Source organism: Perissodus microlepis, chromosome 5, assembly GCF_051167445.1.
Source record: "Perissodus microlepis isolate ML-2025 ecotype Zambia chromosome 5, ASM5116744v1, whole genome shotgun sequence".
Taxonomy (NCBI): domain Eukaryota; kingdom Metazoa; phylum Chordata; class Actinopteri; order Cichliformes; family Cichlidae; genus Perissodus; species Perissodus microlepis.
This window is the reverse complement of record NC_140465.1, coordinates 37,716,393-37,732,101: the sequence shown is the minus strand read 5'-3', so window position 1 is coordinate 37,732,101 and position 15,709 is coordinate 37,716,393. Positions and strand designations below refer to the sequence as shown.

The 15,709-nt window shown below is 47.5% G+C and overlaps 2 protein-coding genes and 1 long non-coding RNA gene across 3 annotated transcripts in view; 2 read left to right on the top strand and 1 right to left on the bottom strand.

Annotated features, from left to right (window-relative positions):
* Positions 1-6,663, top strand: part of pik3c2b (phosphatidylinositol-4-phosphate 3-kinase, catalytic subunit type 2 beta) — a 46,468-nt gene extending 39,805 nt beyond the window's left edge. Inside the window, exons 31-33 of the mRNA XM_084929677.1 lie at positions 2,540-2,646; positions 4,691-4,819; positions 5,119-6,663. Of these exons, the coding sequence (XP_084785803.1) occupies positions 2,540-2,646; positions 4,691-4,819; positions 5,119-5,310 (428 nt within the window). The 3' untranslated portion in view covers positions 5,311-6,663. The remainder of the gene's footprint in view (positions 1-2,539; positions 2,647-4,690; positions 4,820-5,118) is intronic.
* LOC146387830 (uncharacterized) lies at positions 5,879-8,558 on the bottom strand. The gene is made up of 2 exons (XR_014800327.1): positions 7,076-8,558; positions 5,879-6,977 (listed from the first exon to the last, which is right to left on the bottom strand). It is a non-coding gene; the product is annotated as an uncharacterized LOC146387830 (long non-coding RNA).
* Positions 8,559-9,078: 520 nt separating this feature from the next.
* Positions 9,079-13,727, top strand: LOC146387829 (protein phosphatase 1 regulatory subunit 15B-like). The gene is made up of 2 exons (XM_084929678.1): positions 9,079-11,373; positions 12,778-13,727. Exons 1-2 carry the CDS (start codon positions 9,931-9,933, stop codon positions 13,033-13,035), a joined length of 1,701 nt encoding a protein of 566 aa, XP_084785804.1. The 5' UTR covers positions 9,079-9,930; the 3' UTR covers positions 13,036-13,727.
* Positions 13,728-15,709: the final 1,982 nt, after the last annotated feature.

The window sequence follows — 15,709 nt, the reverse complement described above, 5'->3', positions numbered from 1 at the left end:
AGAAAAGCATCTGGACTTCTTTAAGTTTACTTGAAGACGTTTCACCTCTCATCCGAGAAGCTTCTTCAGTTCTAAGGTCAAATGGTGGAGAGTCCCAGATATAAACCTAGTGGGAGTATCCCCCCACAGAGGGACAAAAGGACCCCCTGATGATCCTCTAATCGCCTGAGCCAAGGTGTGAAACTGGGTGTGGGTCCCAATCAGCCAGAGTTTCGGGTGTGTTCATTGTGAAACCTGGCCCCACCTTATCATGCGAATTCCTGAGGTCAGATGGCCCAGGATGTGAGTGGGCGTTAAGGCGTCTGGGAAGGGATCTCAAAACTGGATTATAGATGGCAGACAGTTGGTGTCGTAAACCCCCGCCTCTGTTCAAAGATGGTCGCTCACAGTGGACATAGATGGCTTCTTTCACTCCTCTTTCAAACCATCTGTCCTCTCTGTCCAAAATGTGAACATTGGCATCCTCGAAAGAGTGACCTTTGACCTTTAGATGCAGATGGACTGCTGAGTCTTGTCCTGTGGAGGTGGCTCTTCTGTGTTGTGCCATGCGCTTGTGAAGTGGCTGTTTGGTCTCTCCAATGTAGAGGTCTGGGCATTCCTTGCTGCACTGTACAGCATACACCACATTGTTAAGTCTGTGTTTTGGCGTTTTGTCTTTCGGGTGAACCAGTTTTTGTCTGAGCGTGTTGCTGGGTCTGAAATGCACCGGGATGTCATGCTTGGAGAAAACTCTCCTAAGTTTTTCTGATACACCGGCTACATAGGGGATGACAATGTTGTTGCGTCTGTCCTTCTTATCCTCCCTCGTTGGTGTCTGGTCTTCTTTTCTGTGCCTCTTTGCTGACTTTTGTCCCTCTGTGGGGGGATACACCCAATCCAAACTGGAAGCTGGTTCCACAGAAGAGGGGCCTGAAAACTGAAGGCTCTGCCTCCCATTCTACTTTAAATACTCTAGGAACAACAAGTAGGCCTGCAGAGCGAGAGCGAAGTGCTCTAATAGGGTGATATGGTACTACAAGGTCATTAAGATAAGATGGGGCCTGATTATTTAAGACCTTGTATGTGAGGAGCAGGATTTTGAATTCTGGATTTAACAGGAAGCCAAAACAGGAGAAATCTGCTCTCTCTTTCTAGTCCCTGTCAGGACTCTTGCTGCAGCATTTTGGATTAACTGAAGGCTTTTCAGGGAGTTTTTAGGACTTCCTGATAATAATGAATTACAGTCGTCCAGCCTGGAAGTAATAAATGCATGAACTAGTTTTTCAGCGTCACTCTGAGACAGGATATTTCTAACTTTAGAGATGTTGCACAAATGGAAGAAAGCAGTCTTACATATTTGTTTAATATGTGCGTTGAAGGACATGTCCTGGTCAAAAATGACTCCAAGGTTCCTCACAGTGTTACTGGAGGCCAAGGTAATGCCATCCAGAGGAAGAATCTGCTTAGATACCATATTTCTAAGATTTTCAGGGCCGAGTACAATAACCTCAGTTTGATCTGAATGAAGAAGCAGAAAGTTAGCGGCCATCCAGGTCTTTATGTCTTTAAGACATTGGTGTGTGTTATCTGGCTTCATGGACAGATAGAGCTGGGTGTCATCTGCATAGCAGTGTAAATGTATGCTATGTCTTCTAATGATGCTGCCTAAGGGAAGCATGTATAATGTAAACAGAATTGGTCCTAGCACTGAACCCTGTGGAACTCCATAATTAACCTCAGTGTGTGAAGAGGACTCTCCATTTACATGCACAAACTGGAGTCTGTTAGATAGATATGATACAAACCACTGCAGCACAGTACCTGTAATACCTACAGCATGTTCTAATCGCTCTAATAGGATATTATGGTCGACAGTATCGAACGCTGCACTGAGGTCTAGCAGGACAAGCACAGAGATGAGTCCACTGTCAGAGGCCATAAGAAGATCATTTGTAACCTTCACTAAAGCTGTTTCTGTGCTGTGATGAGCTCTGAAACCTGACTGAAACTCTTCAATAAGCCTCTGCAGATGATCTGTTAGCTGTTTGACAACTACTCTTTCAAGGATGTTTGATATAAAGGAAGGTTGGAGATTGGCCTATAATTAGCTAAGACTGCTGGGTCTAGAGATGCTTTTTGAGTGAAGGTTTAACTACAGCCAGCTTGAGAGGCTAGCAGAGGCTAACGGCAGAGTTACTGATAGGAAAGTTCAGCATATCCTCAACAGCTCACCTCAGTATAGCGTTCATCAATCAGAAGCTTCCTTTCAAAGTTTTACAGCCTCCTCCACAGTAAATAAAGATACTTCTCACCCGGCTTTGACAGCTGAGGTAAACAGCAGTCTGTTCCTTTAATACTCAGACGCTGCAGTTCCTCTGATGTCCAGCAGAGGTTATGAAATAAATCTGTAATATTTAAACTTAAGTCAGAAGATGAAATATCTTTGTTTATCAGAATTAAGTACTTCTTAAACTCAACCTGCGACTGAAAGTGTTAGAAACAGCCAAATATCAGACATGTTCATTGAAGACTAACATTGAAAGTGTGCGTGTGTTCGCAGAGATCTCGTGGTCTCCAGGTTCAGGAAAAGAGCTCGGCGAGGTCAAACTGTCCATCTCCTACAAGAATGAAAAACTCTTCATCATGGTGATACACATCCGAGGACTGGTCAGTGTGTCATGTTATTATTGGATTCATTTATAGCTTTATTTTTATTTGTTTTTGTATATATTTCTTTATTATTATGATTACTCTAGTTTCTGTTGTGTATATACTTTTTTTAAATTATGTATTCTTGGAGGAGCAGCGGCTCTACTCTGAGCCCTTCCCAGATGGCTGAAATCTCACCCTATCTCTAAGAGAGAGGCCAGCCACCTTTCGGAGGAAGCCCATTTCCGCCGCTTGTATTCGCGATCTCGTTCTTTCGGTCACTACCCACAGCTCGTGACCATAGGTGAGGGGAGGGGCGTAGATCGACCAGTAAATCGAGAGCTTCGCTTTTACACTCAGCTCCCTCTTCACCACAGCAGACCGGTGCAGCGTCCGCATCACTGCAGCCGCAACACCAATCCGTCTGTCGATCTCCCGCTCTCTTCTCCCATCACTCGTGAACAAGACCCCGAGATACTTGAACTCCTCCTCTTGGGGCAGGAACTCGTCCCTGAGCCGGAGTGGGCACTCCACCCTTTTCCGGCTGAGGACCATAGCCTCAGATTTGGAGGTGCTGATCTCATTCCCACTGCTTCGCACTCGGCTGTGAACTGCTCCAGTGCGAGCTGGAGGCTGTTACCTGATGAAGACTCCCCATACTCCCAAAGCCCAACCCACAGAATACTCAGATGGACACGGCCGTCTGAGTATTCACCTCTGGTGTCCACTTGCTGGTTTGGGGGTTACACCCGCAGCTCAGTGCAGCAGCCTCAGCAATGGAGGTGCTGATCATGGTCCAGTCGGTCTCAATGTCCCCAGTGTTCCTCGGAATAAACACTTTTTATTTATTTATGATCATTGTTCCAGTTAGGGCTGCCACAAACGATTATTTTGATTATCGACTAGTCACCGATTATTTTTGCGATTAGTCGACTAATCAGATCATCATCCATTGGATGTACAACGTACAGCTTATTGCACCAGCAGCATCTGCTCTTATATAACTATCATTAGCTTACAGCTTTAAGTGTTTAAGGTCTGTGCTAACTAAAAATAAAGACAAGATGATAGTTTATTAAATTAATGAAATTTGCAGATTGTTTCGGTGAAGTTTAATAAACTCCTTGTTATCTAAAATATAACAGGACACCGGAGTAAATTCTCGAGCATCTCACACTTCTGATAATCAGCTGTCTGCTTGACGTTTATTCAGCTGTGTAAAAACTATAACTTTAATCTCAGCCAAACCGATTTACTCAGGAACAAATAAAATACTAAAAAAAGGCCAAACAATAACATTTTGAAGTTCTCTAAGTGACTTATATATCATGTTTAACCTGAGTGGGTTTGAAAACGATTTGCCGGGAGTCCGGTGTTCTCACGGCTCTAGTGAGCCTTGCCCCCGGCTCGCTATCGAGCTAGTGGGTAACAGACGTCTCCGAAAACGTCGGAGCGCTTTTGAAAATATGTGGTGTCTTGATAAACTGAGCAGATATTTGAAGTTTACACAGCTACATTCTCGCCTGAAAATATGTTAAACGTTTATTTTGTGACCCAGAAAGAATAATAAGAGTAATATTAAAACTAACTAGCTGCCGCCATTGTTGGAAACTGAGCTGGGCTGCGCTATGAATTCTGGGACACAGCTTCTTCTTCTTCTTCGGGGTTTAACGGCAGCCGGCATCCTTGTACATGCAGTGCTGCCATCTTCTGTTTCAGTCCGTTATTACACTCTTAAATCCTACTGCTTATTCCTGCGTCTTTTGGGATCTTACAAAGCTTCAAACGACGCCTCGACTATTAAACTAGTCGTCGACGATTTTGATAGTCGACGTAATCGTGACTAGTCGACTAATCATGGCAGCCCTAATTGTTAATATATTTTAATAAATGTATTTATATAATTTTAAGGATTTTTTTAAAAATGTTTTTTAAATAATATTTTTATATTGATCAGTGGGTCTAAGTCCTGTCCTGATATTTGGGGCTTCTGATTGTTTTGTTTTTTTCTCTGTGAGACTGACACTGATGCCTCTGTGTGTGGGTGTGTGTGGGTGTGTAGCAGCCCCTGCAGGATGGGACTGACCCCGACCCCTACGTGAAGCTCTATCTCCTCCCCGACCCTCAGAAGATGAGCAAGAGGAAAACGAAGGCGGCGCGACGCACGTGCAACCCAACCTACAATGAGATGGTACGATCCGCTCACAGCGTCTGGAAGTGCTGTGAGATACTGCTATCGATCTGCTAAGTAAATACTGGCCCAGCTGTGCAGATAGTAATAATAATGTAGCAGTGAGCTGCATGCTGGAGGATAGAAACAGTGTCGCTCCGATAGCAGTGTTGGTGTTAACCTGTCGGTATTTGGATTGTTCTGCCCATCTCTGGTGTAAAGAATCGCTGATGTCACTGTGGTTCAACTCTTAGATGTTGATATGACTAACTTTGCTGTTTCCATAGCAACATCACCTTTGCCTCCCTTTGTGTCCCCAGCTGGTGTACGAGCGGATCCCACGGGGGGACCTGGACCAGAGGGTGATCCACCTTCGGGTCCTGGGAGACGGCGCCTTCTGGGAGAACACGCTGCTGGGAGAGACCTTCATCCCCCTGAAGAGGCTGGTCCCAGGTCAGCACTGGGTGGGCTGGCACAAACTGGGCCCCCCTGGCTCAGACTTCGCCCACTGATGGACAGGAAACGGGAGGCAGCGGACTTAAAAGAAAGAGAAGAAGAACTGCAGGTGTTCCTGCTGAGGGGGAACGGCGAAACAAAAAAAGGGAGATCCTTTCAAAGTAAAAGCCTTGTGGCTGCTCTGTGGGTGTAATGCCACGCTCGTTAGTTTATAAGAGACTGAGTTTTACTTCAGTGAACGAGTTCCACTAACAAACGCACTAACGAGCTCGCCCTGACCTTTGACCTGAGAGCGACTGAAGGAGTGGATTCCTTTTTTAACAGACCTACAGGAGCTCAGACGTGCTCGAGCTGTTTCTTCTTCTTCTCCTCGGACCGCAGCAGGAAGTTTAACTGTGAAAAAGGAAACGAGGACAGAGGCGCGGTGAAGAAGACGTAGCAGGTTGAAGAGCGCGGGCAGCGCCGCTGAGAAGACTTTAGGTTATTTTTTATAGCGGGTTTGATTTACTTTTAAAGTGCGACTGACTGCCGGCTGCTTGCGTGCCTATGTTTCATTCCTGGTTTCTGAACCATGTCATTTCCTGTTTTTAGCTCAATGACGGCAGGCGTTTTGTGATCAGCTGATTTGTTTTGTGTTTGCGCTGTAAATGAATGCGAGGTTTTCACAATGACTGCTTCACACGTTTAAAGATGAGAGAAATCTGAAGAATTTCAAAATTCTGAAACACTGAAATTAAATTTTTATTGTTGGATTGTTTTTGATCATGTGACTCTGTGATGTCATCACGCTGCTCATTCATTCAGCTATCACTTCTCTCCCTGAGGGCACTTTCCCCTGATTGGCCAGCATGCGGAAGCCTGCTGAGGGGCAGCCTGTGAGCTGTTAGAGCCCCCTGCCTGTGGACGTGTCATTCCACAGGCAGGGGGCGCTCTCGGGGCAAATTTCATCCTGTTTTTGATGGAAGAGTTCGACAGTTTCTACTGCAGTGAAGTCGCTGAGGACGTCACAGCACCACGAGCCGCTTTACAGCACCCTGCGTTTTGATTTGGGGTGTGAAGCCAGCTCCTGCTTCTGCTGCTAACGTGTGCTGGAGGTTTGGAAACAGGCGCCGTCAAGGGAGGACGTCCTGTCCTGAACTCTAACCGACCAAACAGCAGGCAGCAGTAGCGTGCTGGTGTTTCGTGGGTAAAATCAGCTCCGCATGAACAGTTCAAGTGTTTGTATTTGTTCTGCATCATGTGACTGAGGTCCTGACCAATCAGATGAGGTTGCTGTGGGTGAAGCAGCATGATGACGCGCAGAAGCAGGCTTTGTTTGGATGCAGCTTCACTGATGACGACCTGTACAGACGAATGATTCTGAACCTTTTCTATTGTTTGCACTACACAATAAACTTGAAATGAAAGCAGCTGAAGGTGGTCTGTCCTCCTCTTCCTCCCTCCTCCTAGGGTCTACACCTCCTTTCCTGTGTCCCTGCTGCGAGGGATGAAGGTCGGCCTGGTTTTAGAAGCTTGGCTTGGTCTATCAGATGTCTGGGGCTAAAGAGGGTGGAGCTCAGGTGAGCACAGTGTGGTCTGTAACAGCAGGTCTGCAGTCGAGGCTGAGATTTCTTTAAAATCCAAGAATGCCAGAAATCTTTTTAAAATATAGAATAGAAAACAATAGAGTCCAGGTGAACCACTCAGGTCTGCTGATTGGCTGTCGGTTCTCGGGCAGGTACTCCTGCAGTGGCGGCACAGAAAACACCCCACGGACGTCTTTGTTACTACAGTTTTTAATAATATTTTATATTTGCTCAGGAGGTAGAGCAGGTCACCTACTGATCGGAAGGTTGGTGGTTCGATCCCTGGCTCCTCCAGTCTGCATGTCAAGTATCCTTGGGCAAGATACTAACCCCAACTTGCTCTCTGATGCATCTATCGGAGTATGAATGTGTGTGAATGTAGTTAGAAAGCACTACGTATAGATAAAGTGCTTGTGAGAATGGGTGTGATTAGGTGAATGAGGCATGTTGTATAGAGCGCTTTGAGTACTCCAGGAGAGTAGAAAAGCGCTCTATAAGAATCAGTCCATTTACCATATTTACGTAGGGCAGATTCTTACAAGTAATGTGTGGATCAGATATCAATCATCTCAATCCCAATGTTGATATTGGTATCAGATCGATACTAGTGTGACTGGACCGATACTTTGTCTATCCTCTGAACTGTTAAATAATTTCTAACAAATAAATATCCCAGAAACATCTCTGAACCTTTCTGTGGTGCCAGGTTTATTCATAGCCACATTTAAACTACAGGAGCTGAGCCGACCGCTGTAGACACGGGCACGTTTACAAGCAGCTTTTCAAAATAAAAGCTGAAATGTGTGAGAAGGCAGGACACACTGGTCTCCCCTACATCAGCTGCCTTTAAATGGTGTCTGTGTCAGCAGTACTGGTCCTGTATTTACTTGGTATCAGAACGCTAAACTTTTTTACTGCAGGCTGGCTCGTTTTGGTTCACTTTTTATCTGTTTCTGTAATTATTGTGAAACTGCAGATTTGACAGATCCAGTTGTAGGAACAGTTTGGATGTCTTTGGTTTTTACATTAATCCTGATCTGTTTCCTGTGACGCTGACGGGACAGCAGGACCTTTGACCTTCGCCGCGTCCTCACACAAAGCAGGTGATCCTCCACAGCATCATCCAGCACCTAGCTTACACACACACACACACATATATATCTGCATACAGTATTTATGGAGTTTAGTTTACTGTCAGATTTTGATCAATGATTTCTGATCCTGGACTTGACGCCTGATCCCAGTGTCAGCCTTTTGGTATCGATCCAATATCAAGTAAATGCAGAGCCAGTGCGATACCAATACTGATACTTTCAGCTTATGTGAGAGAGCCGTGTGTCTCTTTGTCCTGTCTTTGTCCCCGCAGCCACATGTCCCTGAGCCTGGTTCTGCTGGAGGTTTTCTGCTTGGAAAAATCACATTTTTCCTTCCTACTGTCGCCAAGTGCTTGCTCGTAGGCGTTCGTCTGATTATTGTAGGGTTTTTATCTTACAATATAAAGTGCCTTTGGTTGACTGCTGTGATTTAACGTTATATGAATAAAACTGAATAGAATGGGGAGCAGTGTGTCCTGATTCATGAGATGAACCATCATCTATCAGCAAATTCTGAACACATGAATGAAAGGCTTTATTGGCCACATGCAGGTTGCATGTCGCCGTCTTCCCCCACAGGAAACAAGCATCGAAGGCGTTTGGAAAGGGAGGGGGATGAGTGTGTACTTATCAGTGTATGTGTGTGCGTGTCCAGAGTTGAGCTGAGACAGTGTCCTCCGCCCTATCAGGCTAAGTAAACAGTCTGCCAGCCAACCCAGGTGGCCTTGCATGGAATGGGAAGAATAGTCAACACACAGTCGTTATCTGACCCTCTCTGGCCCTTAAGGTTGAACCAAAATTTTAAAATGAAACCTAAAAGTTACAGGCAACCAGTGAAGGAGGGCCAAAACTGGAGTGATATGAGATCTTCTGTTGTTGCCTGTTAAGAGTCGCGCTGCACAGTCTGAAGATGATCTAAAGCTAAATGGTTAAGACACGTAAAAAGACGGGAAGAAATATAAGCATGCATAATCATCTCCAGTTCAGCCTTTTTCACCATTAGTCTGAGTTTTGAAATGTTCCTTAGATGATGACTGTGACTTTTACTTTCCACAGTTAGCACAATAAAACACAGCTTTCATCTTTTATTTTGGAGAGCTGAATGTAAACGTGCCTGTCTAATGTGGATGTAAATAAAACAGGCACCACAGAAAGGTTCAGACATGTTTCACAGCATGTTTGACGCATGTTCATTAAAACACTCAGTGGGCTACATGCTGAACTCGGGGATAGAAACAAAGTATCGATTTCACACCAATATGGGCATCGGTTACTATGGGCTACTATCCATACTGGGTCCTTTCACCACCTCCAGTGTCTGAGCCGCTTCTATAAATGGACCGTGGGAGCTTCACGCTGACAAACACGTGGCACACTCGAGCCCGAGTTTCGTTTATGTAACGGAGACGCAGGAGCGAACAGCACCTCCTGCACTCCCTGCCCGCGGCCTCCCGGAAATAGAGATTCGCGTCATAGGCGACCGTCCCCGGGCTGTCTGATGAAATCTCTCAGCGGACGGACGGACGGAGCGAAGCGGCCGTGGAAGCTGCTCTGTATTCGGAGACCGCAGCAGTATTACCGCCAGGAGGAGTCCGGAGAGCACCGCAGACTGATTATAACCCGGTGAAGTGCTGCTTTGGTTCGAGTATTTGAATCCGTCTCCGCCTCCGGGGAACTAACCGTCAGGCTAACTAGCTGCTAGCGCTGAGCTAACGTGCTAAGCTAACTGGAGCCCCGCCGCAGACAGAATGGCCCGTTGCTGGTCTCCACACCCGGTACTCTTCGTGTCTCAGCACTTATGTTTCTCCACCTCCGTCCGCACAGAGTTCTCCACAAGAAAGAAGCACCACTGTCAGCAGAGCACCGCGGCCCGCGCCGGGCTCTCGGCCCTCGGATCCTCCCGCAGCTGTAGCCGGTGTGTGTGATGTGCGGAGTAGGCGTGATGAGCTGTTGGATTAGCAGCTAACGTGCTAACAGCCTGTTCGTATTGAAGTTGTTCGCACATTAAACTGAGGACATGTTCAGAAATATGAGCGAAGAAGGACGTTTAATGGGCGGGAGACGCCCCCCCTCCTCTTCCTCCTCCATGCCCGGACTGGACAGCCAGGAAAGTTCGTGGATCGGCCTGCTGTCCAGGCCCGCGATGGCACTGGTGGAGAAAATCCGGAACCGAACTCTGAAAAGCAGCTTGGTTACCGAGGAGAGCGAATTTCTTAGCCCGCTGGAGGACGTGCAGCTCGGGCCTCCTCACCTCTCCTACCTGCAGTGTGAGCCCCGAGGCGTGGGGGCTCTGCCGTGGCTCTCCGCGGACTCGCTACGGGAAATCGGGCTCCAGAATGGGGCAGAGGTGGACCTGAGCCTCTGCCAGCAGACCCAATTCAGATACCTGTCTTCGTTCCGGGCTGTTCTGGGCCACATGCTACTCAGTTCTCAGGAAGTAAAACCCCCGGGAGGGCAGAGCTGGTCCAGCAGGCCATGGTGGGACAGCTTCTGGGGGGGCAAGGAGTGCTCGGAGAGGGAGCAGCTGTCCCGCGGGATGCTGGGAGAAAATGCTGGAGCCAGCGACCACAAAGAGCAGCTGGTGAACAATGGAAGCCCCCCCACAGTCCAGAACGCTGTGGCAGACCGCCAGCTCAGCATCAGAGATCCACAGAACTGCTCAGGAGCCACCATCGCCGCAGCCTTACCTGTGACCCCCGAGCAGGACAATGGGTACTCCAGCCTGGAGGAGGAGCACCTGTCCGGCGTGACGTCCGCCAGAGCAGAGCTGTCGCCACCACAGGAGACTGAGGGGATGGAGGAGGTGGTGCTCACCGTCCCTCAGTGCCAGAACAAAACTATCAACTTCATCATGGGTGGCCCCTGCAGCGAGGATGAGGACAGCCAATCAGAGGAGTCATCCTCTGATGATGACGATGATGATGATGATGGCTTTGACAGCGAGGGCTCCTCTGAGATGTCTGATGGCACTGATGATGATGATGATGATGAGGATGATGACAGTGAGGCGGAATCAGAGGTGGAGCGTTTGTGGCGCTCTCTGTGCCACAGCGAGGACCCCTATGACCCCCGAAACTTCACTGCCCACCTGCACACGGGTGTCACTGCACCTCGTGCCATCCCTGTCTCCACGCCACCATCCTCTGCTCAGTCCTCCCCCTCCTCCTCTCCTCCCTCCAGCACGGACACATGGGACGACTCGCCGTCTGCGAGCGAGGCGGATGAGGAGAGCCTCCGCCTGTGGGACTCCTTCAGCTCCTCCTCAGACCCCTTCAACCCACTCAACTTCCAGGCTCCCATCAGGACCCGTGAGTCTGCCACGGCGAGGGCCAGGAAGAACTCCACCTACCACCGCCTCCGCCAAGAGTCTCCACCCGAGTACAGGAAGGAGGAGGCGGAGGACCGGATGGACAGCGGTTTCTGTGACGCCTCCGCCCAGAACTGCAGCTCCACGAAAAAGGTGCGTTGGGAGACAGTGCTGCTGGGGCGGGTCAGGTGGTTAAAACACTGATTAAGGTACAGGTGAGGCTCACCTGAGGGACAGTCAAAGGGTCTTCCGATGACGACTCAGAGTTCTGTTAGTCACACCTGAACACACCTGCAGACACACCTGCCCTGTGGGGTTTTGGGAACAGTCAGAGTGAAAGTGAAGCTTCAGTCTGTTCTTTGTTCAGGTTACTGCGGCTCGCTCTGCGTCAGGAGCTCATGAACAGGTGAGACAGAGAACGTGTGGAAAATAAAGTTTATTCAAAGTGAGCTGAAAGTTTCCAGCAGAAGAAATAAAATCTTCACGCTGCATACTGATCTCTCGACACACCTGTAGCTTTTCCATGTTTATTACAGCAGATGCTGTTCGACCTGCTGACTTTCAGTGTTTATTCTCAGGTTAACACGTCACATATTTAATTATTTAATCTAAAATATTTAATAAATCTCTTAACTTAGATTAGGATTTAAAAACTATTTTTAAAAAGTTATTCATTGTGTGGCTCTGCTGAATGTTTCTTCCTGTTAAAAGGGAGTTTTTCCTTCCCACTGTTGCAGAGTGCTTGCTCCGAGGCAGTTGTCTGATACTTGGGCTTTTTGTGTTCTTGTGGGTATTTACCTTCCAGGTAAAGCACACCGAGTTGACTGCTGTCACTGACTTGTGATTTGGGGTAAACATGCCGATTTGAACATGGGAGTCTGTGGCACCGACTCACTGCTGGAGCCTCTGCTGGCCGTCAGAGGAACTGCAGCTGAGGAGTGTCTGACAGTAAACATGAGTCAGACAGCAGGAAGCTCCGCCTCCTGTGGGTTTGTTTGCTTCCTGGAGAGACGTGAGGAGAAACTGGATCTGTGAGCTGTAATTAGAACAGACGGCAGCTCTGTGCTTTATTTACTCTGTAAACACGGCCAGTTTATTAGTAACTCCCAGTTCAGCCTTTACCCAGAGTTCCCAGCAGGTTGTCCGGACAGCTGTGATGGCGAGCCCACATCTGGGCCATGAACTCAGAGACGCTCTTTTCGCCCCTGAAAGCCAAAAACACAGCGCCATGATGGTTGAACGACTTATCTTGTGTCAGGTCTTAATGAAGGACGTCTAACGTTTCCCATCAGATTTCAGCTTCAGTCAGATCCTCCAAACGTGCTTCAAACATAATAAAAGCCTGAAACTCACTTTGATTTGGACCCAAAGATTTAATCAAACCCGACGATTCTGCTGCTTCAACTTATCCCCAATACAGATGTAAGGATGTAGGGAGTGAAACGGTTGAGTCGTTTGAAAGCTGATTTGTTCCTGGAAGTTTCAGTGACCTGATGACCTTTGACCTTTCTTTGTATGACTGAGCTGATGTCGTTTTCTCCCGCTCTTTTCCGTCAGGTTCGTTTCTGTGATGATGTGGAGGAATTCTTTGCCAGCTGTGGGGAGGAGGAGGAGGACCGGCGGGGCCCGTGGGAGGAGCTTGCCCGAGATCGCTGCCGCTTCCTGCGGCGCTGCCAGGAGGTGGAAGAGAGCATCGCTTACTGCCTGCAGCCTCAGCACCGCCGGCGCGTGTACGAACAGCTTGCCGCGATTAGGCATGCTCCTCAGGGTGTTTGTCTGGCGGCGGGCCCGAGGCCGAGCCCAGCTCCACTGTGAGGAAGAACGCCACTGGGTTCTTCAGTGTTTCTGAGCCTCATCATCATCATCAGCTTCCTGCTTCCTACCACAAACCCATGAGCACCACAAAAGAAGAGAGGTCCAGACGCTCCACGTCTGGAAACCCTGTCAGTGTTAATGTGTCCGAGCAGTGAGGATGAGGATGATGAAGGCTCCTGCCTCTGATTAACCAATAAAAAGTCCCCGTCTGAAGCAGCTGGGCATCCAGCTGTTTCCAGTGTTTTCACTCTGAAACCAAAGAAGAAGAGTTTGTGTGTGTGTGCGTGTTTGTGTGTGAGCGAGTTCACCTGTCACATGGGCAAACCTCCCCCAGACTCACTGATAATCAATACTGAGTTTTCCTGATCACTGTGTATTAACCCTGCGTGTCCAGCCGGAGGCGCTCTTACTCCCTCTCCATGTAATTCAGACTGGACAGAAACAGCTGACACGTCAGAGCCGAGGCCCCGCCCCTCAGAGCATTCAGCGGTCAGGAACATTGACGCTGTGGCAGATGTTCCAGATGTTTCTGTGACTGACGATGAGGAAGAGCGCTGCCTGAACTGTTTGGCGTCATTTTAGCGAGAGAAGCGTTTTATTTTTCTAACGGCGTGTTTGCCGAGGACTCGTGCCCATTGATCGTCTCACAGACTAAATATCAATCTAAATAAATCCAATATTTAATGATCGCACACGGCCTCCTGTCATTCTCCTCACACCTGCACACACCTGCCCAGCAGTCAGCTGCAGTACCACTGGCAGCCTCCAGGCAGTGGTAACAACAAGCTTCCTGATTTGTGTTCAGGGTGGATTCTGTTAGAAAATGTCACACAGGTCTACGGACCAATCAGCTCCCAGGTGTCTTCCTCACACCAATCGCAGGCAATGGAAAACATTTAAACTTAGTTTTGTGGTTGCTGGGTGTCGTGATCTCTCTGTAGGCCTGTGTGGCTGACCTTTAAATCACCCTCAGGGAGAGGTCGCATGTATTTATTAGTGACACTGAGACATTGGTCTGATACCGAGTACACCGCATCAGTATTACAGACACCTGTACAGATACTGTTAACCTGTAATGGCAGCTGATGTTGGGGAGAGCAGAGTGTCCTGATTCATGATAAGAATCGTAATCAAAGTGCAAATTCTGAACACATTTTACTGACCATTAAATCACTGTGACTTTTACTTTCCACAATAATGACTTAATAAAACACACCTCTCAGCTTTTATTTTGAAGAGCTGAATGTAGACTTATGTCTCTAATGTGCTACAGGCTGCAAATAGAACAGGCACCACAGAAATGTTCATTGAAACATAATCAACACTCAGTGGGCTACATACTGAACTCAACAGGATAGAAACCTGTTGCTCTAGTATCAATCCAATGATGATAACAGCGTTGGCATTGATACTGTCGACGTTTGGTTCGATCTGCCCACCTGTAGCGTCAATCACTGATTTCTGGGTCAGTCATTAAAAATAATCAGCACAAGCAGCGTCTGCAGGGTCGTAGATGGAGCAGGAAATCCCACGCTGTGCTCCCTGAACTGCCCGAGGTAATAAACGTGTCAGTAAAGGGTTGAATCATTGTCGGGAAATTCAAAGAGACACACACTTCACTTCTTACACACTGCAGATTTTATTGATCCGAGTTGTGAAAGCAAAAGAGAGAACGCTTACAGCTTCAGGTGAGAGTTCAGCATGTATGCAGGTGATGCAGCCAGACACACGCAGGTACTCGACAGCATCATCATTTCTCATCTAATGTTCTAAAATTTTCTTCATTCAGATCAAACTGAGGTTATTGTACCCCGCCCTGAAAATCTTAGAAATATGGTAGGTGTCACTACCTGATCCGTACCGGAAACCCGATCGGTGCCCCACATGCACAAATCTTACGTCACTTCCTCTCTTTTCCAACATTGCGACAGTTAATGTATTTGAATGACACGGTTAGAATAGAATAATCCTTTAATTGTCCCACAAGGGGAAATTTGGTTGTAACAGCAGCCAAAAAGATTAGCGCCCAGTTAGCTCCTAGCATTTCTCCACAGCTCTGCCTCCTTTTCGACTGCCCGGACATTTAAACAACGGATAATCCGTTTACAAACAAATTCATGCTTTTCTCCCCAACAGAGAGCGTCCCCCGATTGAACAACAGCGCCGTAAAATAAGAAGAATGGCGGCTAATTACAGAGTTAATAATACTGACTTAGTAATGTGTCACGTAAAGATTCATCAGCCAGATTAAGTGTTTACTGACAACTGACAGTGACAACAATCCTCTCCACACAGACGAGCATAAACACGCTCGACTATCACTAAATCAAATTAAACACGCGTTTGTAATGACGCTACTTCAGTTTACAATAGGGTTCATTCGCTCAGTCAGCAGGTGGCGGTGTCCTCGTACACTGGGGAGTAAACTGCCATTAAACGAACAGAAGAAGAAGAAAACCCCTGCACATGCGCGGTATGGATCGGGGAGTCCTGATCTGTAACTATCTTTTTATTTTTCGTTTTTGTCTTCATTATATTGAAATGCTTCATTATTGGAAACATTTTAAGAGATACTTGTTATTCTTAACATCTTAACAGATACTCTGACCTGTAACTATCGTAAAATGCTTCGACCGGAAGTAGACACCGTTCGCACATCGGGTTTCCGGTACGG